Below are 25,470 nucleotides of genomic sequence, written 5' to 3'. Positions count from 1 at the left end.
AACTGTAGGGGACTCACCTGGCATCTGGGCTCTTCATGCCGTGCAGCCTGATCTCATGCACGCCCTGCTCACAGGCAGAGACCTCAACCTTCCCCAGAGGGCTGTCCATCACCTTGTGCTTCACTTCACAGGTCTGGTCCATTCTCCCACGCACCTACAAAACATGGTTTTTAAAGCAATTATGTATGCATGGGAAAACATGGTCCCTCTGAAAGCACAACGACAAAACGTCTTCTGAAGTTCTTCCCCGTTCTCGGAACTTAACCATCAGATGCCTCGTGTTTGTAATGCGCTTACTTCAGAGACGGAAAACTACCGTGACTACTGGAGCGGACAACCAGTGGCTCACGTGCTTTGCTTCCTTCAATTGCTCCCTTGCCTCACCTTGAACCGGGACTCAGTCGAAGAGGCTAAAATGACCAGAGCTCCCTCTACGGGGTCCCTAGAGCCCAGCTGCCCTCACTCCAACAAAATAGTTACCAACTTTCTCGTCAACACAGACTGAAGCCACTCGATATTTTGAACAAAGTACACTGAGGCACCAGGCATCATGGAGTGAATGTGGAGATGGAGTGAGGGTGGACACAGCTCTTGGGCAGTGGGAGCTGTGCTGGCCGGCAGTGACCTCACGCACTTTGGAATGAAACCTGTATGGGTGGAAAACACACACAGCTGACCATGAACAACATGTGTCTGAACTTCGTAGACCGCTTTGCCTGGTTTTCCCATATGGGACTGTAAATGTATTTTTACCTGCCTTAAATGTTAACACGTTCCCTAGCTTACTTTTTTACAAGAACACAGTACATAATACAAACGCAAACCACGTGACAATTGGCTATTGTCACAGGGAGGTCATAGTAGGCTCTTACTAGTTGGATTTTTCAGGAGTCAAAAGTCACATGCAGATTTTTGACTGCATGGAGGCCAGCGCCCCTAATCCCATGCTGTTCAAGGGCCACCTGTGCCTTTCACTTCCTTTCAGAGAAGCATATGAACACAAAAAAGCTATCATATGATGTCCCATCCATGTTAAATCTGATAGATATTAATTTTGGTCAGCAGAACAAAGGCCAGGAAGAGTGAACAGGTACAGTAAGAACAGGCAGGCAGGCAAACCAACACTTTGATAAAAGTCACCCCAACTGCGGCCAAAGACGTGAGCTGACGCAGGCTGTGGGGATGCAGATGGGGGCCCCGGAGCCTGTTGTCCCCCCCTTGCAGTTCCTCCTCCCACAAACGACCGCGTGACCTCACATGCCTCACATGCCAGCATTTCCCAGCAGTCGGCCCGAAGGCAGCTGCGAGCCATGCCCTGACACGGGACACCTCCCCACGCGGGACCCTCGTGGTCCGGGGCTGCCGATAGCTGCTCTGTCCCCAGGCACCTTCTACGAACCGTCCATGACATAACCCTGCAAATATGCTCTCCTATACGCGCGCGGCTTTTTAGGGGGCGTCACTGCCATCCACCCTCGCCGCGCACCCCCAGCACCCAGGACTCACCCTAGGGACTCTCCTCCCTGCTCACCCTGTCAAACACTGGCTCCCACCACTGCCAGCTCCCGCTCATTTCCACCCCATCCTCCCTGAGGCCTCATCAACTGTCATGCCAGGAAGGACTTCTCTGGGACCCTAGTTACCACTGGGCCCTTTCCACCCCTCACCCTGAACAACCAATCAGCTGCCAATTACACAAAGAGGCTACAGCAGGTCCACAAACTGCGGCCCACAGGCCATACTAGGCCCGACACCTGCTTTGGTAAGTCAGGTTTTGCCAGAATGCAGTCCCACTCCTCCGTCTGTGCACTGGCTGTGGCTGCCTTCCTGCTGCCAGGGCGTGACGGGGACAGCGCAGCCCTGAGCACCTACCCTGGCCTCCACACACCGTGTCTGCTGAGCCCCTCAAGGTCCACGCTCTTGCACCCTTCCTACCCTATCCGCAGGCCCGGCCCTCCCAGGCAGCTCAGGGGCCTGACACTGCAGTCCTTCAGGTGCTCGTCCTCTCCCTGACCTCCCCATGCAGTGGCCTCACCATCCCCACTGCCAACCTCTTCCCTTCCCCATCCTTCCACCCGCTGCTAATGCCACACACTGACTCCCTCATCAGTATTCCCGGTAGCCACAGAGAGAAGTGCATTTATGCCCCTGACTAGGTCAAGCAGTACCCCCAAACCACACAGTGAATGAGCACTGCCTCCAAAATCCCATCCTAAGCCCCGGACTGCAGAGCCACCCTGCTCAACATGCACTTTTCTGTGCGGTGTGACCAGGGTCTGAATCAGACTCCTCTCCAGTTCCCAGTGAGGGGACACAGGATTGTGATGTTCGCCCAATGTCAGAAACATTCTGACACATCGCATTCCTCGACCACCCCAACATCCATGGATCCCCACTTCACCATGGAGGGGCAGGGAGGAGGTGGTGGCCTCCCCCCATGGCCTATCACTTGGCAAAAGTCACCTACGCAGAGCCACAAGTGCTTTCATCTGTGGGGTAAGGGACACCTAAATCACAGAGCCTGCACAGGGCTTAGCGGGAACATAGGTAAACACCTGGCTTCCGGGAATGATTGGGGATTACCATTATCCCTGCCACAGTCGACATTTTAACCACATGTCCTTGGCCTTCGATCCTGTCACATAGAGCACTCGGCTCTCCTCTGCAGTCTTATGCAACAGCACCAAAATCCTTACTGTCTTCAACAGCGGGTGGCCACCCTTCCCCACCCCCTGGGGCCTCCCCTCATTCCTTGGAGCCCTCACATCTGTGGATACTCCAGTCACCCTGAGCCACCAGCGGGTGTTGGGCCGGGGATCTATTACCAGGAGTCAGGGCTCCGCTGAAGACAGACGTGTCACACACGGAAGAGGCTTCTCAGACAGACCCGGATATGAGGAGCAGCATTTCTACCATCCAGGCCACAAGCCTGCCACAGCACTGCTCGCAGTGGGTTCTAGAAGACTGAAGCCTACTTAGAGAAAGGTTGTGGGGGGAGAAACGTGAGTGCACTGTCCCTTCCTGGGAAACTTGCCCTGCGTATTAGTGTGTTAAGAGCTCTGAGCAGTCCTGCATAGACACTGGCTTATGTTCATCATGAACTCACGTCTCCTACCTAAGCTGTGCCTGTCAGGCTGAAAGCGGTTTCCTTACAAATCTGGGCTCAGGCCTCAGACCCAGAGCATGGAAAGCCATGAGCCCCTGTCTCAGGCACACTCTGAATGCCAAGTGCCAGAACCTCATAGCAGCTCATTTAGCACAAAAGTAATGTACTGAAAGGCTGTCCCATAACTCCCAGAACTTCGGGAAGGCAGGAGAAACAGGCTCAGAAACCTGTAGGAACCAAAACTGGCCACAGGCCAACCACAGCCAGAATCGAACCTCAGGAAACACCTGTGGGACAGTCAGGGCCTGAGTCACGCAGCTGGCACTGTTGCCACCGTTGCCCTGGAAACAGGATGCTGCAGCCACCGCCAATTCCCTGCTGCCTGGCCCCTGTGTCGCCTGCCCGTGACTCACGGCCCGGAGCGTGGCCCCAGCACCACGGCACAAACTCGCACTGGCACGCACCCCATGCAGGAGAAGGATGGGACACTAGGTACCCACCGTCCTTCCCAGGACTCACTTTACTCACCAGTGAAACAGCAGTATCCGTGCAGATTCTGCCACCCTCGCTGGGCTGTTCTGTGGGCTGCAGAATGCAGGGAAGATGGCGAACGGGCAGCTGGGCCAGTGCTCCCGCAGCAAAGGGCCTCCCTGTGCGCAGGACACCGCCAATTCCCACCCCTACTGAGAGGCATCGGGGGGAGACACATCTGAGTGTGCACACGGGGGTCCGGAAGAGGGCCAGGCCTGGTGGAGAAAGTGACAGAGCGCCACAGGCACGAGGCCTGCCTCCCCCATCTCCACTACATGAAGAAACCTGGAGACCTCGGTCCTGCTCACTCCTTGGTGAAGGGCCAGGCATGTTACAAGGCCTCACCCTGGTGACCAGGCTGTGACCAGTCAGTTTGCGGTGGCTGGACTCAGAGGCCATTGGCCTCAAATGCAGGGTTAAGGCTGCAGTGACGGCCTCAGAGCCCAGCATGCCCATGCACCCCCAGGCCCGTGTTTCTGAATGGGCCAGGAAGGACCCCAAAGCTTGGCCTGCCCACTGCTGTACTGACACCAACATGCACCCCACACCAGGCCCACTCGGTCTAACCTCACACGTGAAGAGTAGCCCACCGTCATCAGGTGAGAACAGGCCTGGCTGACCACAGTAATGCCTGAGGGCACAGAACACCTGTGTCACTCACAGAGCAGAGCGGGGGACGCTCCTTCCAAAACACGGCAAAACCCAAAAAAGAGCAACGGGTCCGAAGCTGCAGTAAGAGGGGAGCTGAAATCTGTGTTCTGAGTGAGTGGCTGGGGGCACCAGGGGCCACATGCATCCAACCAGCCTGCGGTCGTGTGTGGCCTCAGTCTGCTCCTGAGACTCTATCACTGGTGAACACAAGTGAAGCCAGCTCCCACTACAGTTTCCCGACGCCAGGGTTCTGGACCCGCCTCCCCTAGGACTGAGGCTTGGCACCTGTGGCCCAGGCCCTGGGTGAGGCCTGGCGGGGCTGGCCTCAGCCTGCTGGCAGAGCCGCTGCTAGGCCGAGGTCATCACCACAACCCACCACCTGCCACTTCGCCAAAAGAGCAAAAGCAGCCATTTTAACAGCACCTCATACGAACCCTGCCGGAAACGGAGCCCTACCCGCTTCCTCTCCTGTAACAACAGGACAGACGCACAGAGTCCTTCCAGCGGCAAGAGTAAAAGTTAGCTGATGCGCCCCAGCATCCTGCTCTGTCCCTGGGACAGCAGTGCCGGGCCTGCGGCGTGGTGGGCAGCGTGTGGACAAGAAGCCCCAGGCGGCCGGCAAGCGTGTCACAGCAGGGGTGTGCTACACGTCCCATGGAGCCCTAGAGGGTGCAGGGAGGCTCACAGGTAGGGCAGGGCGCTGCCAACAGCAGGGTGGCGGCAAAAAGAGGCTTCAATAGTGGGTGAATGCATCGGGGAGCCAGCACGTCCCAACATGGGCTGGGGGGAGGTACCGACTGGAAAGTGACAATGCCAGACACACACAGGGCTGGCCAGCAGCGAGGCGGCACAAAGGAGCCGGCGGGATTCCGAGCTGTGTGAGCACGACAGCTCCCGTCCCACACCCTCACGCAGCCAGTGCCCTGTGCTCCAGAGACCAACCTCGACAGGGCCCGGCGCCTGACCCCAAGAAGCGAGCCAAGAAAGGAGAGAGGCGCGGCAAAGACGCTCGCTGGCTGGCAGAGAGATGAGACGCACGAGCACCAAGTCCGGGGCCAGGCTGGCCCCTTGGGACTAAGGGAGGCCGTGCCAGTGGGGGAGGGTGGCGTGGCGGTGGGGGCGGGGTGAAGAAGAATTTTTTGAAGGAAACAAGATCCACGTGGACACCTGGCTCTAACAGGAGGCAGACAAGCGAGGAGACCGTGGGACAGTGACCAAGGAGAGCTGGGCAGGGAGGCCCAGGGGTCAGGTGCCATGGCAGAAGGGGCACAGCGGAGCTGGGCCGCACCACCTGGGAGGCCAGTGGTGGAGCCTGGCTCTGTCCCCGAGGAGCCCTAGATTGTTAAACGAGGGAGAAGCCACCTGGTTTGTCCATTCAGAAGCTTCCTCTAGCAGGTGTGTAAGGAACGGGTGGGACAGGGACTCGGAGTCGCTGAGGAAGGACGGGAGCCCGGCCAGCACAGGGCGACGGCACCAACCAGCCAGCAAAAACGAACAAAGCGGTAACAAACACTGAATGCCCCGATACATTAGCCACTGTGAGAAGGTGCTGGAAATTCAACAAGACAAACAGAGCCTACTGGGGGAAAAGTACCTAAAAGTCAAATCATGCATGCTGGGCCATCTTTGCCACAGACTTTTGTATAAATCTAAAACCACTGCAAAATAAGGCATTTCTAAAAATCAATATGGATAGAACAATTTAAAATATTTCTACATGTTCTGAGTTCCCAGTAAGCTGGAGTTCCTTTTAATAAGGAGAAAACGTTGTGTTAAAATCCCACGTGACAAAGGACAAATGACAACAGTAAATGTTCTAAAATCATCATGGTCTCAATCTCACCTGTGTAAAACAGGGGACTGTTAATGCTTTTCTGAGTAAAATAAAACCTCTGAGGCATGAGATTTTTTGAGTTAAAAACTGGGTTGAGAGGCGCCGGGGTGGCTCAGTTATTTGAGCATCCGACTTCAGCTCAGGTCATGATCTCACAGTTCACAAGTTTGAGTCCCACGTTAGGCTCTGTGCTGACAGCTCTGAGCCTGGAGCCTGCTTCAGATTGTTTCTCCCCCTCTCTCTGCCCCTCCCTTGCTTGTGCTCTCTCTCTGCTTCTCAAAAATAAACATTAAAAAAAATTTAATTTTTAAAAATGGGTTGAATAAAATGCACACCCACACACAAAAGCAAACCAGATGCTAGCCCTTCTTTCATGTCACAAATCCCTACAAACATGACTGACCAGCCCTAGATATGCCGGTGCCCTCCATGCCTGACTGCCCTCATCTCTGATCAGCACCCCTGATTTGACTCTGCTTCTGCTGCTGTTCAAACACTCAGACCTCACTTGTGCCTCAGTGCCTTTGTACTTGCTCAAGCTCCCTGAAACATCTCTTCCTAACATTCTGGCACAGTGGTCTGTCACTTAACTCATAATTCTGCTCAGACATCACCTTCTCATAGAAATCTTCCCAAAACAGTTTACCTCCTCCATCCCTTCTTTCTTTTTATAACATTTACGTCACATGAAATTACATTAGATATGTTCGTCTGCCCTGTGTTGCTTCACTCGAATGTTAAGTGCCAGCACAAGTGGATAATCACGCTGGCCAAGGAGTCAGAAGTCTGCTGAGCTTTTCCTTAAATAAAAAAAAAAACTGGCAGGCACCACCCCCTTCCTTTTCTTCCTCCTCAACATGGTGGGTGTGCAGCCTGGAGCAGTGGCAAGCAGCTGGGAACGGGAGAGACTGCCACAGCCACACCGCACCACCACACTCCATCTTGTGTGAGAGAAGGGGAGCCCTGCCTGCTGCAGGGTGGCGTTCTAAGGCGTTCCTCTTCTCTTTCAGCTACAGGATCTGATGTGCTCTTCTGCCCTATCGCAGTGCTCACTGAATACCTGCTGAACAAGCGAGCTACATACACAAGTCATTCCTTCATGCCTAAAGTAAGGACCCAGAAGGGGAACTCCAGAATTAATAAGAATCCATGGCTGCAGCTCTAATGGCCTCAGAGTCCAGGAAGGCTTCCTGAAGGAAGTGTTGACATGAGACACAGTAGGCAATTTGGGGGCATTAGTGGAGAGAGACTATGGCAGGTTTGCCCGAGGTTTGCCTGAGGAAGGCCCAGGGCCAGAGGGAACCCAGGGTATTGAAGAAATCAAAGGGAGCCCCCTGGAGGGAGAGGCCCATGTGTGAGAGGTGCCTGCTGGGAGCTCTAGGAGCATCAGGGATGGGGTGTGGGGAGACAAGAGCGGGAGGGCACAGGCTAACCCTGACAGCCCCGAGGAGGCCTTGCTGTCTGCAGCGCTGTCGGCATGGCCATACGGAGCAGGCCTGAGAGTACATGGGTTCCGGGACTGAATGAGGCCGCCTGCCAAGCCCCAACGAGGAGGGACCACCGGAAAAACCCAGCCATCTATCACTCCCACCCAGGGGCTTCAGGTCATGACACACAGCGGTCAGAGACACGGGGATGCTCAGGCCTTCCTTCTCCAACAGGCCAGTGGGCCCCCGCAGGAATAAACACCCCTGCGGCACGAGGAGAGAGAAGGGGCCACCGTCACCATGCAGTGTGCCCGGCGGCACAACGTGGAAGCCAAAGTCTAGGAGGTGTGCTGTCGGGTCTCCAGGACCTGCCAGTAGCTCCCGCAACCGGCTGCTCGAGCAGTTCCCAGAGAGACCAGCAAGCGCACCACTTCCTGGCATCCCACGGTGTCCCATGGTCCCAAGGAACAGCCCGTGTCTGCCACCAACACCAGAGGCCACACTTGGGCCGTGGGACGGACCTGGCAGCAGGCTCCCCATTCGCATGAGGCCCAAAGTCTGTGGCCCGCGGGCACAGAGGCCGGCTCCCTGAGTCCTGCATGCGACAGCCACCTAAAGCCACAAGAGCTGATGCTAATTGGTGGCAGGAAACAACAGATTTTTCATGGTTATTTGGAGACCTCTGAGAAAGTGAAGCGAATTTCGTTTCATCCCCTTTCAACATGAATGGCATTTAATGTTCTGAATTAAGCAGTTGGCACCAGAGGCTGGGTTTCTACTGCATGAAACGCAAGGAACCCAGGGACGGAAACAGTCTTGTTTCCCCTTTCCTTGTCGTCTTCCAAGCCCGCTGTCTGAGTACAGACACTGACTTCCAGAACCACCTCCGCAGTCCCACCTTCTGCTTTTATCCCCTTCCAGCAGGGCCCTCCTGTGCAAGGAAACTGCCAGGAAAAGAGCTACAAGAAAAAATTGCCTGCCTTCTCAGACACCATTGGCAAAAAACCCAAGTACCCAGAGGTTTGCTTCTGTTGGACATGGGGCCAGAGTCCCGGTGGGTGGGAGCGGGCAAGTGGCCTACGGGCGGGGTGCAGTCCTTCCCAGGGTGCCCCAGCTGGGCCCCACGTGCCCATCAGCTGCAGGTGGGAAGTGGGAGCCCGGCTGGTGTGCTGGGGACGCCCTCAAAAAGGGGAGAGACCAAGTCTTGCTGCCTTGTAACACCAACAAAGCCACCATGAAGTGACTAGTTTTGTCATCTCCCTGCTGGACAGAAAATAAGAAAAAGCAGGTGGGAAGCCTCCTTTGTCCTCAGGACCCAAGATCAGCCCCCCTAAGGATGTGCAAGGGGATGATCTTCACTAGAAAAGCACGCATGTCAAAGCCCTGGAAGGGAGAAAGTACTTCATACTGATCACCTCGTAACAAAGCCAGCCATAGGGCGGGATGGAGGGGGGAAGTGGATGGGCCAGAGGCCCTCACTCAGTGCAGACATGGAGGAGGAAGCTGCTAGCAAGGAGGCTCCGGCTGCCCAGGAGGTTCTGGGGTCCTCCCAGGGCACCCTGCCAGGCTGCACACAGCGACAGCCAAAGTGCAGCTCAGTGTATGACGCGCTAACAACCAGAAGGGTAGAAGATGTTGAAATGGTTCTGCCAGAGAAAATTTGGGCCCTGCCATCTGGTGTGCCTAACTCAAAACAGACCCAAAGGCTGTGCAGAAAGATCATTCCATGTCCCCACAGAAACCTGCACACCATGTTTACAGCTTTATTCGTAAGTATCAAATCTCGGAAGAGACCAAGAGTCCAGACACTATCTGAAAAGGCTGCATACTGTGTGACCCCAACTATGTGACAATCCGGGAAAAGGCACAACTATAGAGTCAGTAAAAGGATCGTGTGCAGGGCCCGGGGGCAGGGACAGGCAGAACAGGCAGTGCACCGGGGATTTGGGGACCAGGGAGACTGCTCTGTAGGATGCCACAGCGGGAGAAACCGTGTCATCACACATTTACCGAAACCCACACAACGTACAACACCAAGAGTGAGCCCTGATGCAAGATGTGGATGAATGTACCACCCTGGTGCGGGTGCTGACAGAGGGCAAGGCTAAGTGTGTCTGGGGGCCAGCGTGTCTGAGAAAACTCTGTACCTTCTGCTATAAATTCTGCTATAATCCTGAAATATCTCTAAAAATTAAAGCTTATTAAAAAATATCATTCCTAAGCCTTGTGCCATGCTGCTGACATGGAAGTGATGGTCTGTATTTATTGCTGTATTTCTAGGAATGCAGCCACACACAGACTTGGAGGAGAAATTCTTCATCACGATCACAAAAGCCAGCTTTTAAATGATAAGCTTGAACGGAACCCCCAAACACACCATGGTCTGCTCATGTTGAGGGCTCACACACAGACTTCCGGGGTCTGGGATCTGGCCAGAACACAAGGGTGCCCTCCTTTATCATCCTCACTGGAATCGGCCCTGCATGGCACAGCACCCTCCTGATTAATGCTGCTTTGGCTGCGAAGAACCCTCTAAGGACTAGAGCCCTGGAGAGCAGGGACCAGGGTGGAGAAATGGCTTCCAGGGCACCGCACGCATGCGCGTCTTCCTAGAGGGCTCAGGACCCACAAGGCAGCTTAGTAACGTACTCCAGACTCCAAGCAGTAGCTTATAAAACAGACGGGAAGATGCCTATGTGAAGACGTGGAGGGGCATCTAAGGAAATGTGTTCACTGGCCTTTATTTTTAAGTTCATTTTAATTTATTTTGAGAATGAGAGACAGAAAGAGAAAGAGCCAGCAGGGGAGGGGCAGAAAGAAAGGGAAAGAGAGACTCCCAAGCAGGCTCTGTGTGATCAGTGCAGAGCCCAATGCAGGGCTTGAACTCATGAACTGTGAAATCATGACCTGAGCTAGAAGTCAAGAGTCAGATGCTTAACTGACTGAGCCACTCAGGCGCCTCGTGTTCACTAGCCATTAAAATAACCATTTCTAGATTAAAAAAAATAAGCACTATCTACACTTTACAATTATACTTAAAACCCGGTTTTCCTTTCCAAACTTCTTGTTTTCGTTCATATTATCAAACTAAATATTAGTAATATCGGAAAGCAACTACTTTTCTGTTCTGAAGCTCAAACGTGGTTTGAATCTGCCCTTAAACAGGAATTAAGAAACAGAACACAAGCTGCTGTGTGTTAATGTGTGACTGTGTGTGACTGCATGTAAGAGAGAGGAGCAGGTCGCAAAAAGGAGTGCAGAAACCTTATATGTGTACAGTTTAACAAACTGCTCCAGAATCTCCTGGAACTTGACGCACTTCTGAAAACTATTTCCCAGGGACAGCTGCTCCCAAATGCATTCCAACAGTGCAGGCAAGCAATCTCTGGGCCTTCCCTGACCACGCATGACAGCAGAACATGCATGTTCTGCTATCTACCATGTATTTCTTTAAAGAGTTTCATAAAAAGCTTTCTAACAAACTGGCCACTGCACTCCAGAGTCAAACCTGCAGGCTCTGGGACAGCAAATGCACTGGTGTCTAAAGCGTGCTTGGGGCACCAGGGTGGCTTAGTTAGTAGAGTGTCCGACTCTTGATCTCAGCTCGGGTCTTGATGTCACAGTTGTGACTTCAGGCCCTGCACTAAGCTCTGAGCTGGGAGAGGGGGAGGGGAAGGGGAGGGAGAAAGAAAAGAGAGTGGAGTGGAGTAAAATAAGATTAAAAAATTAAAAAAATTAAAAAATTTTTAAAAATTAAAAAATAAAATATAATAAATAAAATAAAATAAAATAAAATAAAATAAAAGCATGCTTACCCCCTGAGCGTGCACACTTAGGGCTACCCAGTGCTGGGCCGACACAGATGAAACCAGAGGATGAACACTGCACATGGTCCTAGCTAACTAATTTCGTGGAGGAAAAGTTTTATACCTAAGGATGAAGTGGGAAAATCGTGACTTTGCTGAGGGAAAGAGAAGACTTCCAACAGGGAAGTTGGAACCCCACCTCCTGGGCTCGCAGGCCCTCAGGAGCTGAAAGTTGCCCGTCCATGTCCCTGCCCCCTGCCCTGAGCGGGGAAAGCTGACACAAGCACAGCACTAAGGCTGTTTGTTCAGGTCCCTCTACTTCTCTCCTTTTTTGGCAATTTGGTAACACCAAGTTTGAGTACTTAGCAAAGGAAAGCCCACTTTTTTTTTTTTTTTTAAATTATTTCTAAGGGAGAGAGAGAGAGAGAGAGGGAGAGAGACAGCGTGAGCAGGGGAGGGTCAGATCACAGAGTCTGAAACAGGCTCCAGGCTCTGAGCTGGCAGTCAGCACAGAGCCCGACGCGGGACTCGAACCCACAAACCTCGAGATCATGACCTAAGCGAAAGTCGGACGCTTAACCGTAAGCCACCCAGGCGCCACTTTTTAACAACAAATGTGTCACTCTGCCAGCCGAAAGACCATACCCACAGTAAGAGGAAACCAGTTTACAAAACTGAATGAAACCCAGGCCTCCGGTATAGGGAGCATACCACCCAGAGGGCAAAATAAAAAATCTGCACCAACAGACATTGGAGCAGGGTTTGGAAAAGAAGGAAAGAATCCTTAACTTGGCAGGATGCACCCTCCTACTGTCAAAATGGGGTGGGGGGTCCTGACCATGGCGGATGGGACCCAAAGTGCCAGCTGGACCTGCAGCCAGCGCTGGGCCAGGCCACCCCGTATGTTGCAGGGTCACCTCATGCCCTGCCTCTGTCCTGCTGCCAGTGCTAGGGGCCGACGCGGGCAGGGCCACAGGAACCTGGCCAGCCCGAGTGAAGGCACGGGATCCTAGGAAGGGGCTGTGAGGCCCGACAAGGCCCAGAGAGGTCGGGCAGCGAGGGAGCTGGCTTTACACCTTGACCTCGGGCCCTTCTGGGACGGAGCCCAGGATGGGATGGAGGCCACTCTCTGGCCCACCTTCCCACACGTCCTAGGTGGTGTGGCTCAGCAGTCCCCGTGCACGTTCCCAGAGACCTCCCTCCTCGGCACACAGGCGGACACGGAAGCCTGGCTACGGGAGATGCCTCAACTTCCTCCAGGGCACCATGAGCAGGAGTGACCCTGAAATCCGTGAGTCAGCCACAGGGTGGGGAGGCCTGCCACAGCAAGTGGACCACCCCCACTTTGGACCCCTGGGCCTCTGAGGAGCATGCTGGGCACAAACCCAGCCTCACAATCACAGCTGTCCTGCAAAGAAGAGACACCATGGAGCCCTCTTTGCCTGTGTCCCAAGGGGCACCTGGGTGGCTCAGGCAGTTAAGCATCCGACTTTGGCTCAGATCATGATCTCACAGTTTGTGATTTTGAGCCCCATGTCAGGTTCTGCACTGAGAGCATAAAACCTGCTTGGGATTCTCTCTCTCCCCCTTTCTCTGCCCCTCCCCCGCTCTCTCTCAAAATAAACAAACTTTGGGGGGAAAAAAAGTTGACAGGATTGCAGCTGCTTTGCGGAAAACCAAAGGGTGCTGAACGCTTTCCACAAGGAACAGACTAGAAGCCCCTGTGGGAAGAGCAGCACCAGGTATGTGAAGGGCACCTGGGCACCCCGAGAGCAGGAGCCTGACCACCCCGTCACATGTGGGCACGTGGACCTTCAATGGTGAGCGAGAACAACTCGGAATTTACTGCGAAGACGCACAATGAGAAAATACCCCACTTTCACTTTAGCTGCCCCGGCCAGAGTGCATTCCACCATCGTCCCACAGAAGGACGTGAGCTCCCCGACTGTGCAGTCTGGACGGGGTGCTGTCTGGCCCCCAGGATCGCCCCTGGATGTCTGGTAAGGCCCCTGCGTGCCTCCCAGGCCACACCCTGCCAACAGCACGTGCTGGCCACCAGGAAACATCCTGGCACTTCAGGCACCAACGAGCTCCTGGGCTGCACAGTGACAGTTTGTCACAAAGGAGTAAGGAGGGTGGCAGGTGGGCGCTCAAAATGAAATGTCAGTTCTTAAAGCCGTTATGCCTTGGGAGGCCTCAGCTTAAATATGTCACGGCACAAAATCACCTTGTTCTTTACTGGCCTCTCCAGTTGGGCGGAGTCTGACTGACTTCTTAGAGAAGCAGCGGCATGTGAGAACACGTAGGAAAATCTGAGGGAAGCATCAGCTCTTTCAACTGTGCAAAACAGCTGAAATTAAGAGATGCCTGCTCCACAGGATAGACGGGCTGCCACCTGGGTCACACACAACTCGGGAGAACACTCTCCCGGAGAAGCTGGGCCCAGTGGGGACGTGAAAACCTTTCAAACTTCCTGACAGAGAGGTGTAATCCAAACTCCTTCCCACCCAGGAAGAGTCCCTGTAGCGTCCAAGGACCACACGCGCGTTTGCAATCCAGCCGGGAGAAAGAAGTCACAGTTAACAAAGCCTGTGCTTCCGGCGTCTGATGTAATCAGCAAACACGTGATTCACCATCACGCTGCCTCCAGGCTCAGTAACCAAATCCTTATTTACACTGGTTCACACAGTACAGTGGGTACTGTTGGATCAGGATCCCAATAAGGATGCACCGAAATCCTCAAAAAGAGCTTCTGCAGGTGGAAGGGTGTCCCTACAGCTGGAAGTGAATCAAACTGCAGTTTTTGTAGAAGCCTACAGAAAGCTCCTGCCGCCTGAAGCAAGGACGCTGCAGTGCCCACTGGGTCTCCTTCCCTTCCCCATCTCTGCGGGACCCTTCCCACTTCTCACTGGCATTTCCTGGGTGTGCTCCGCAAAGCCGGCAAGCCATGCAGGGCTGAGAGCTGATGGTGAAGAGCAGGGCCACCTGAGCAGTGGGGACTGAAGACCAAGGACACCTGGTGAGGAGCCCAGGCTCCCTGGAGCTGAGCAGGGCACTGGAGTGTCCAGGTTGAGGAGCCCAGGCACCTCAGCACCTGGCACTGATTGGGAACTGGCAAGTGCAGGGCAAGTCTGGCTTACCAGGGGGTTCTGTGGATAGCCCTTGGGCTCAGAAGGATTTTTAACATTCTTAAATGACTGAAAAAAGTCAAAGAAAAATATTTCATGACACATGAAAATATGAAATTCAAATTTCAGAGTCCGCAAGTACATTTTCACTGGAACACAACACGCTCACTGTGTATGGTCGCTGGCAGCTTCTGTGAGGTGTGGGGAGGAGACATTACAGACCACAAAGCCAGAAACATCTATCACCTGCCCGTTTCGGGAGGTCGGCCATGCTCTGACAGAAGGGCGCAGTTAAGTGAGTATCAAGGTTCTTGGTTCTCCACTGTCCAGTCCTTCTCTCCCACCCGCTAATGAGCAAACCCTAAGTAAGACCACTCTGATCCCCACATGTTCACCCCCTGGTCTCTGACACCACAGCCTCACCCAAGGTGTGGCTACAAAAGTTTTCTGGAATTTTCTTAAGTACCTGCTTAGAAAGGCTGTCACCAGTTAACGCCCAAGCACTAAGCCTGGGCCCCACTGAGGACCACAGAATTAAATCCTCTTCATCCCCAATAAAAAAGCGGTTTCACAACGTTTCTGTGGTGAAGGATTCTTGGTGAGAAACACAGTGTGATTTATGACTCAGTGTCCCTGGTGGAAGAGCCGTATGTTCCAGACACGCTCTGGCGGCGTGGCGCGAGGTGCTTAGAGGCACAGACGCCACCCCACAATAAGGCCGTGCTGCTGCCTTGTGCGCGCTGCCTCTGAGCAATTAATCCGAGGCAGGAAATTTTATGTCCTAAATTAGTTACATTATGCCCAAAGCCTATCAGCAGCCTGATAGCTTAAGCATATAATTCTATACCTTTTACTCTTTAAACAATAATTCAGTCTAATCCTGCGGCTGAAGCCAAGCTTTCCAGACCAAAAGTGCACTTTCCATTTGATTAAATAGTAATAAATGCAAGAATAAAATACCAGTCCTTTATCTCACACTAAATTCTTCAAAACCCATACACTCTAAGAATTATGACTCCAGAGAAGGGGACAGGTTCTTCCCCTCGAAGACAGCTTGGTAGCCTCGAAGTCTTAATTGCAACAGCTGGTGCAGGATTTATGGCAGCCCAGGGCTCACAGAGGAATGACGTCACAGTCCATGTGACTCTCCAAGTGATGTGCCAGCGACGTGGACGAGGGGGAGAGTGGGGGCGGGGGTCTGGTGGCAAAGCAGACCACATACGCAGCTTTGACCCTCCACAAAGCACCGAGCAAACACAGGACAAACTGGAAAACACTACCGCTGCCACGTGCCTTCTTCTAATGCACGTTTGGTACTTTAAAATTTGTAAGATATTTTCACCTATTTCATCCAATGAACAGAGAAAATCCTTTCAGAAGGAAGATGTTAAATTCCTGGAGTAGATGTTACTTGGACACTGATGACTTCAACTGTCTCAGAGGTGCGGTCCCATACCACATATCACTTGTGTGGCCACCAAGCATGGCCTGTCTCATGTCCTGTGACTCTGGTGAACAGTATGACGACCCGACTTGCACAGGAAACCTGCATTGGCTTGCAGGATGGAGGCGGACGCTCCCTCCAACGTGATGCTCAGAGGGGACGACCCCCAAAGAGGTCACCCATCTCCACCAGAGCAGGCTGCATGAGCTGGAATCACTGCCACCTGCTGCAGCATCCTCCCAGCAAGGGCCAGTCCTCACTGCAGCTGATGAAGAAGCAACCCATCCTATCAGCAAGCGGGAGGGGAGTTCTGGGGGAAACCCACAGGAAGACACTTGCTCAGCAAAAGGCCGTGAGGGTTTAGTTAGCTCTGGGAACATGTCTCCTTCTGGACTAACAATAGGACAGCATCTGGAGCTGGAGAGAAAAGACAACTTGACACTCAGGTGACCTTGAGCATACAGGGATCATTCTGAGCCCATTTCCACCTCTGTCATGGGGACGCCATGTGGCTGAGACAGTGCACAAGGAAGCACTCAGCAGCCCGTCACAGGCTGCCCAAACATCAGTGGTGCCATTAGAAAACCACTCCAAGCCCAATGGCCTGTGAGGCAGGCAAACGAGACAGTCTCTGTGCACGTGCATACCGGCACCTGCCATTCCCATCTCGCGCATATGGATTTCAAAGCAATGTAGTGATCGGGCACTTAGCAGCCAAAAGGTAAAGGAGGTAGCAAGAGCTTCAAGAGCAGTTAGGTGTCGGTCATGAGACAAGGCAGAGAGGTCACAGGGCAGCAGGGAGGACCACGGGAGGTGGACTCTGGGCAGGCAGCTAAGCAAATTCATGCCAGGACCCAAGAACCCTTTCTGAAGCCAGGCATCTGGCTTTCCAGGGTCCCAAACATGCGTTTCCTGGTGACGGTGCCCATTCCCCATTACTGGACCAGAGCAGCAGTGCCAGGGACATCCGAAGTAGATGCCCAGCTGTCCAGGAGCCAGGGGAAAGGGAGAACTGGGGGATGTCCCTGGCTGGGATCCGGGCAAGAAACTATTCAGACAGCCTGGTGGCTCTGTCCATGAGCTCACAACACAGCCATGCTCACCGAAGATGGTGTGTGAGCAAGCCTCTCCTCTCACTCACTTGAGAGGAAGATGCTTTCTGGGTTCCCAGAAAGCTGACAGATGAACGGACACAAATCTACTTTCCCTGATGTCCCACTGCCAAGCCCACGTGGGACACAGTTGTCTAACTTTCTAGCCCTGCTATTCCCCCATAGTTGGTATTTGCATTTTGATGCTTTGTAAATTCCTGAAGGTCCCCGCCACCACTGATGGCTTACTTTGTTTCTGCTATGGATGTACGCAATTGTTAGTGACCCAACAAAACAACCAAAACTCTGGCTGTGAGTTTCCAAAAGGGAGGCAAATAAGCAAGTGCCATGAACATCACTCCTTCACCTCATCACAAGCCGGAAATACGGGACCCCTGAATCCATAAAATGTTACTAGGGGAGGATGGCTGTTTTCCCAAGGTGCTTTGTATTGATTCAAGCATTTTATTAAAACCAATCCAACAAAAGTTTTAGGCAGTAGATTTCCACAAAAGCGGAATTCTTGACCACATCTGGAAAGAGTGAGCAATTTGTTAGTGATTTCATTTCTGCTCCTACAGTGACTCATCCTGGTGCAGCCAGGTCTCATCTGCTCATCACACAGCTCTGTGTTAACCACATCTTGATTTCTGGAGCACCGCGCCAGGTAGAAAGGGAGGACCTGCCTGCCCCACTTGTGGGCTCCACCTCACAGCGAGGGCCCCAGGAGGATGCCAGTGCGGCCACCACTCCTCCTGACTCCCAGCCCCACTCAGCAAGGCTCGTTCCACCTCTACAAAACTCCCCCATTATGTCATTTCAGTAGTGAGAATGCTCCTCTACAGCAACACACTTTTAACAGCAGAGCTGGTCATCAGTCGTGATGAAACGCTCACCCTCCGTACGGCAGCAGAACCTTGGCCGCTGGACAGACTTCAGCGGCGTGCTGGCAGCAGCAGGAGGGGCTGAGAAGTGAGGAACCATCAACTATGCAAAGATCTGATACAGAAACTATCAGATGGGGAAACTATGAGCAGACACAGGGTTAGGCTAGCCACACCCCAACATGCTGGCATCCTAAACAGAATGTAAGCTCTCACTCGTTCATAGGAAACAACCCTTCAAGGAAGATCTGCTCTGCATTTTTCGCTTACGAGGAATTCGTTAGCAGCGAGCATTCAACTGTGTATTTGGAAAAAAACTATTTCTTTTAGAAGTTCCAGTCAATGCGGGTAACACAACTTCCCAGAGAAAGGTCTTGCAAGTCACACCTGCTTTCACCATCTAGACCCACACTTATACTGAAGTTTTTATCCGCTGATGTCAAACCCCTTATGGAATAGCTGAAGATGCCTATAACACTGAGCCCAAGCCAGAAGCTGCCCACAGAACCCATCATCCAAAGCGTACACGGATCATTCTGTCTAGGGGGCTGTGGTTATTACAAAAGCAGCAAGTTTCATTTTAACTAGCAGACCTGAGGACTGCCCTGATGTGTATCTAAAATGTCACTGGGACAGATCTCCCCTCCCTGCCCAGGCATGCTACAGGCCTCATCCAGAGGAGTACCGTCCTTCAAAGGGCCTTTTAGAAACCCCTTCCTCATCTACACTCCTGAAACAGACTTGGACTGAATAACATAAATATTGTCATGATCACAGAATCAAGTCCCTCATCTTTTTCTGCTCTGCAAAATGGGTCTTGCCCTGTTGGAACCATGTCTCTAGATGGACTGTGAGCTCTTGGGAGCCGTGGGGATGTCGCGCCTCTGCCCCAGGCTCCAGCAAGTGGTTGAGGAAGCAGCAGGGGCCATGTGGTCACCCAAGACATGTGTCCTCTCAGAAAAGATGGCAAGCCCATCATGTCTGCAGGTGGACACACCGCTGGATGACGTCAGCACCTGTCTGAATCTTCTGACTCCTCTACTCCCAAGCTGTCCCCCAACCACTGCAGGAGAATAGAGAAGGGGCTGATCCAAGCCCGTCTCTCACAGGCTGTGTCAATCTGCTGGGGACAGGTCAGAGTCAGACACCACCCAGCTTGCCACACCCAGCGTGGAGGTGATTGGGGGGGGGGAGGCTGGCCGTGCGTGGGTACTGGGGTGTGCTCACTGTAGGCCCAAGGGGTGGGGGGAACCACCACATTAAGCCAGCAGGAATTGGAATGGTTTAAAGGAAGATTTAATGTTTAATATAAAAAATCGTTTTTGCAAAGTTATTTGGTTTGAGACACCGGTTATAAGACATGCAGAAGGAATACATAAAATTTATACTTACTCAAAGAAGCTTCATGTTTCAATAAAAACAAGACACCAACTGGTAACCAACTTATCTACAAATGACATAGAGACTAAGTACTGTGCACATATGCTTCCTTGGAAATAGGGATTTTTACAAAGTCACATGCAAGCTATTCCCAATCTTTGTTGAGCCAACGACCAGGTGCATTAGATACAACATCCCAGACATTGCTTCTGTTTAAAGCTTGTCAAGTATACTTTTTATTATGCTAAAGTTAACACAGTATTCGTTTTATTTGTAGATGTACAATTTGGTGTCATCAAATACATTCAAAATGTACCTTTACCCACAATTTTATCATCCCCAACTCTGTCCTCACTAAACACCACTCCCCACTCCCCTGCCCAGTGCCAGCCCCCCACCATCCCACTTTGTCTCTATCAATGTGGCCGCTCCAGGAACCTCGTGTAAGTGGCATCATACAGTGTTTGTTCTTCTGTGGCTGGCTTATGTCACTCAGCATCACGTCCTCAGGGTTCATGCATGTTGTGGCAGGTGTCAGAATTTCTTTCCATTTTAAGGCTGAATATGGATGGACCATACACTGTGGTTTATCCACTTGTTCCTCGATGGACATCTGGCTTGTCTATGGACAATCACTGTGAAGAATGCCATGAACTTGGGTGCACAGGTATCTGTTCAAGACTCTGCTTTCGGTTCTTTGGGCTGTGTACTCAGAGGTGGACTTGCTGGGTCACACAGTTATTCTGTGTTTAACACTGTGAGGAGTCACCACACTATTTTCCACAGCAACTGACCCACTTTGCACTCCCACAAATGGTGCATGAGGAAGGGCTCCAGTTCCTCCACGTTCTCACTGACACTTGTTGTGAAAGTTGTCAGATATTCTGCATGATATCAGACTATGACCCAATCACTGTTTTTTGCATCACTGGCCTGCAAGTCAATCTGATAACAGGCCTAGTTATTTCCTGACCTTTCCTGCATTTCCTGCTTGCTGGCATCTGTTTGGCTCTCTGATCCTTACGAGAGCCCTGCAAATTAGGCACATCCATTTCTCTGATGACCAAAAAAAATCTGAAGCTCCAACACCAGAGTGACTTTCCCAGAGCCCCATGGTGGGTGACAGGGTGAGGCTGTCTGACTCTAGAGTGCTGAACATGCATTGGGGAGAGATCAGTTTAGATACACCATTAATTGCGGCTCAAATAACCATGGTACAGAAGAAAATAAAATAGATGTATCAACCACTTGTTTCCTCTGGAATTCCTAAAGCCAAGGCTTTTAAAACAGGTGTTTAAGTCAGAACTAGGTTGACGTCAAGCAGCACTAAGTGAGCAGTACTGTGGGCAGCCCATGAGCAAATTAAGTCATGAGGGCTGAGCAGATGATGGCTCGAGTGACTGCACCCCCAGGGACACTGCCAGCACCCAGCTGCCCCTCTCCCGAAGGGCCTTGAGGGCAGAATCGACAACGCCTGCTTCTCCCTGCTTCGCCCGGGTCTCTGGCTTCTGTAATCTGCAGAGCAGATACTCAGTAAATTGAATTTGCTGCCCTTTCTCAACAGCCACGCATCCAGGACCCAGCCCTGCTCTAAACCCTTGACCTAGGACGAAAACAGCTGATCCAGACTCAACAAAGAGGAAAAGACAGCCTCGGGAGGAAAGCCCCCCCACAAGTGTCATCCGCCCTGGGACAGGCGGTCATGGGTCTCAGGGAGCATAGATTGGGGAGCAGTGGGCGGCCCCAGGGTTCTTACAGCTCTTCACACGGGGACCGCACGTGTGGCCTGTGGCTCCAGAACAGGACAAAGAGGAGTTGGGGTACAGAGCCTCCCATGACCATCCAGAGGCCTGTGGCCCTTTGTATACGCCAAGCATGTGCCAAAATCCATGCATCCTTGAGGAGGCCTCCATCTTACTCTAAAACACAGACCACCAAATGAATACGGGTTTGTTAGACAAAATACTCATGCCAAACCTTTATGATGCTTACAGCAGCTAGTCTAGACGCGGTCATTGCTTTGGAGGCTAGTAAGCATTAGCTCCATGCTTAATTCCTGGCCTATTTTGAGCCATTTTACAGAACACATGTGCCCTGCCTTTGGAACAGCAGCCTGCTCTTATTTCCCATGCCTAATGCCCTCATCTATTTCTTACCTAGTTTTCATTTTTCTAAGTACTTACGCACCTGTAGACATCCTAAAATTCTTCCTGGGATGTATGTGATACAGATCAATACAATTACTAAACGAACTGAAATAACCAACAAGGCTATGATTTATGACGTAGCCTTAGATCTGTCAGCTGTAGTTCCAACATCACATGCTGTACATCACACATACACAACTCCCACCGCCCTTTTCCTCTGCAGAACTCCTCCTTGAAGGGCGTCTCCAGGCTGTCATAGTGCTGCGCCAGAAACAGCCCCACCAGGGTTCATGGCAGCGCAGGGAGGCACAGACCCAGCACCAAACCCTGGCTCACGGCCACCTCCGTGAGCTGACCGCAGAAGGCTCTGAATCAAGAGGCACGGGGGAGGCGAGTCTTCACACTGCCGAGAGAGGCTCCCGGGAAATGACACAGAATTTGTACCACATATTCCAGTATTTCACCCACTCTTACCCAATTCCAGTGTTTTCCCCAAGATTTGTGGCTTTCCACAAAACTGCCTATTTTTGACAACTGAATTATATTTGAGCCTCTATGAAATATCCAATAAATATTCTCTAAGAAATCATTTCTGTAGAGCATAATGTTTTCTTTTCTTAGCTGACCTCTAGTTTGTAACTGCTGGTGTCCTTCTGGTCACCTATGGTCTTCTGAGAGGATGGACAAAGGGGGCTCACTGAGAAGTGCAGCGAGCTGAGGGGGCTACCTGGGCTGGAGACGTGCCAGTGGGCAGAGCTGAGACGCCTGAACTGAGTAGGGTCCACAGGCCTCAGACTTCCCCTTCCAGTGCGAAGTATGAGGATTATGCCCATCAGCTAGAAAATGAGGTCCAGCTGGGGGTGCACCCAGACCCTCTGCTCTTTTTCCCTTTAACTGTTGGCTCTGGAACAATTTAGTTGCACAGTTTTATCAAAATCTGATAGACAGGAGAAGCCTTTTAATATTTAAAAGCTGGATTTTAAAATACTTAAATGTTATCATGTATATTTTTCAACAAAACAAGCAGACTTGTATCCTAGAATCATATATAACCAAGGAAAAGAGAAACACATATAGCTAGAGAAATAAATTGTCTGGTGGAGTAGAATTACTTGTCTAAAGTCACCTCTGGATAAACTGGAAAACATAACATGGCAATTACAGCATCTCTAAATCACTCTGCAGTAGAATTTTAGCTGAAGATTTAGTCATTCTATCAATTTTCAACAACCTGGAACTAAAATAATTAACCACTATTACTGTAAAATATTTTCTACTTGGTAAAGCACAACTTTTTCTACAGAAATAGCATGAGAGTACAAAGAAATATTAATGTGCCGGCAAACAAAAAGAGAAAGAGCCAACAGAAATGAGGGAGGGCGTCGCAGGAATATACAGGTCCCGAGCATGTGATAGGAAGGAAGATGCAATTTTGAATGTGGTCTCATGGGGCAGGCACGGCCGTGTGTGTCATCCGAACAACAGCGAGCACACTCTGGGAGCGCAATAAAAATTAAACCATCACGAGAGTAAACTTTATCCCACAGCTTAAAGCAATATATATTCCAGACACTTTTGGCTAGCAATAATAAACATCTCATATAGGAAAGGCAAAAATTTCAACCCAAAAGGAAAAAGCAAACAAAACCCTTGCAAAGCCAAATGACGCACAAGGACTCTCAGCTTTGTGGAGAAATGACACCATGGCCTCTGCAGATCGAAACTGCCAGAGCTACTTTCTGGAAACAACTGTCCAAATTCTATGATTTCATTAAATTTCATCTTATTGATGATTAGCTCTTTGAAATAAGTATTTAGCAACATCCACAAACCTTCTTCACGAGAGACAACATCACCTTTGTTTTTTTTGGCCCCCAAGCAGGTGAGAAACCTGGCCTGAGAATGGTTTCCCAAACTAAGTGTCTCCTACACGGGAGAAGTCAGCACCATCACTAAGACACGACCTCCCTGGAGCGGGAGACCTGCTCGTCCCAACTCCTGAGCAATCCCATATGCCGCTGAAGACGCCCCGCCGCTCTCACCCCTTGCCCACCACTCTCCAGCCCGCACAGCGCCACTGCCCCCGTTCTCCCGCACACCCTGCCCTGGGACAACCATCCTCTCCAGACCCTCTAGAGCAGAGCACCTGTGATGCTTCCTACACCCAGTCACACCCAAGACCATTTCTCCAAGCAGGGGCTTCTCCACGCAGGGGCTGGCAAGGGGAGGGTGGGTGGCAGGGGGTGCAGGCTTTACAATCCCCTGGAAGAGGGTTTTCACACTGAGATCTAACCTCGCCACCTCTGGCAATCAGTGCTCAAGAAAAACACGGTGACCGCTGGGCCGGAGACAGACACGGGCTGAGATGTATTACAGGGCTCTACCCACGTGCTCCCAAAAACTTGGGGGCTTCTCCCAGGACAGAAGGAAACAGCAGACCTCTCCCCCTAAGCCCGTGAAACCACAACCTCACAAAACAGACGGTGTTGCCACCCTGCAAAGGCCCTGTACCACCCAGGACCTGGTGGCTGAGGAAAGGCAGTAGCTCCAATCCCACCCTGAAGCCCTGTGCTGGAGTCAAGAGCAAAGCTTCAGGCTGCCTCCTCACTGCAGACGCTGAACAGATAACACAGTATTGAAGGCAGATCCACATATACTTTGTGGGATGGGAAATGTGCTTCGTCTTCCACGTAACTAATACAATCAGAACACCAGCAAACACGGCACAGCTGAAAGAGAAAGTGAGGCTGCACAGCAAGAGGGTACAAAGAACCCGTCTGTCATTCTGGCCCGCTCGCCAGGGTCTCTGCCAGAGAGCTTCCATCAGCTCTGGCCCCAAATACCCATCTTGGCTCCCCCACCCCTATGCCTGAATGCATGACTCCTGGTCACCAGGAAGGCTCACTCCTAGGGTTCCCACGCCCCAAGCGCAGATTGCCCCTGAGAACTCTACCTCCTCCAGAAGACCATCTTCAAACCCGGCCCTCCTTGGTGTGGGCTCTGTGAGGACTGGACGGCTCTGAGCGGGCAGCCGTTCCCCACTCGGAAGCTGTCTGGGGTTCATTCAGGCAGGAGCTGCCACATTTCCAGATCAACCTGCCTGCCTCTTGTTATCCTCCATCTGCACGCTGTCAGAGAGGGCAATTTTACATCAATACCTAAAGGGACGGTGGACCAAAAACAAAAAAGAAAAAAAAAGCCGACCTGGGAAGGTATGCATTGAGGGGATCCGTGCTGACATCCACGGACTGTCCAGGCCCTCACAGCCCCTTCCTGCCTCGTCCTGCACTATAACCCTATAAGCACTGTAGTATTAAAACCTCATGTCAGAGACAGAAGAACTCAAGCTCACAGTGACCTCACATAACTCAGGGTCAAGGGCAGAGAGCTCCCGGGTGGCGGGACTAGGACTGGAATCCCTCCAGTCTGGATCCAGGATCATTCCCTGACCTAGGTACGTTGTCCTAAAAAAGATCCAGGAAAATATGCTCGGAGAAGATTCCCTGAAAAACAGACATCCAAATTCAAGGACTAAGAAAATCTTTTTGGGAGGAGGAGTTTTGAAGGATGGGTAGGCGTTCAAAAGGGGTTGATTAAGAAGGTATTTGTAGAACGTAAGCTTGGAAAGGCACAGAGAAAAGAAAACCATGGGGCACAAGCTCTGCAAAGAGCAAGCAGACGGCTGCCAACAGACAGACTGCAAGCAGGTGCAGGAGAGCAAGCACTCAGGCCGGTGAGGCCTCAGAGCGGCACCAGCAGGACAGAGAATGCTGCAGACACGCTCGGAGACTAGCCTGCCCCAGCTGCGAGAGGGGTCCCTGCCCCGGGGGGGGAGGGGTGTGGGGGGGCAGAGGCACAAGCCTCTCAGAAGGCCCACAGCACTGAGACATACTTGCTGTATGTGTGGCAGGGGATGGAGAGGCTAAGAAAAGCCAGGGAGGAGTAAGAGATGGCACCAAGGGCATCCTGCCTGAGGGCACCGCGCCACAGATCAAAGGGGACAGGCAGGAAGACCTCGGGCCGGACAGGGACCCAGCTGGG

The 25,470-nt window shown here is 52.0% G+C and overlaps 1 protein-coding gene across 5 annotated transcripts in view; it reads right to left on the bottom strand.

Moving 5' to 3' along the window:
* The window catches only part of MGMT (O-6-methylguanine-DNA methyltransferase), a 284,287-nt gene that overhangs the window by 221,522 nt on the left and 37,295 nt on the right, over positions 1-25,470 (bottom strand). For all 5 annotated transcript variants that reach the window (XM_077762983.1, XM_077762985.1, XM_077762986.1 and 2 more), the window contains one exon: positions 18-154. In XM_077762983.1, the coding sequence (XP_077619109.1) occupies positions 18-142 (125 nt within the window). In that variant the 5' untranslated portion in view covers positions 143-154. The remainder of the gene's footprint in view (positions 1-17; positions 155-25,470) is intronic.

The sequence above is a fragment of the Crocuta crocuta genome, unplaced genomic scaffold, assembly GCF_008692635.1.
Source record: "Crocuta crocuta isolate KB4526 unplaced genomic scaffold, BGI_CrCroc_1.0 scaffold466, whole genome shotgun sequence".
Taxonomy (NCBI): Eukaryota; Metazoa; Chordata; class Mammalia; order Carnivora; family Hyaenidae; genus Crocuta; species Crocuta crocuta.
The sequence above is the reverse complement of the archived record's forward strand: the minus strand, read 5'-3'. Positions and strand labels throughout refer to the sequence as shown.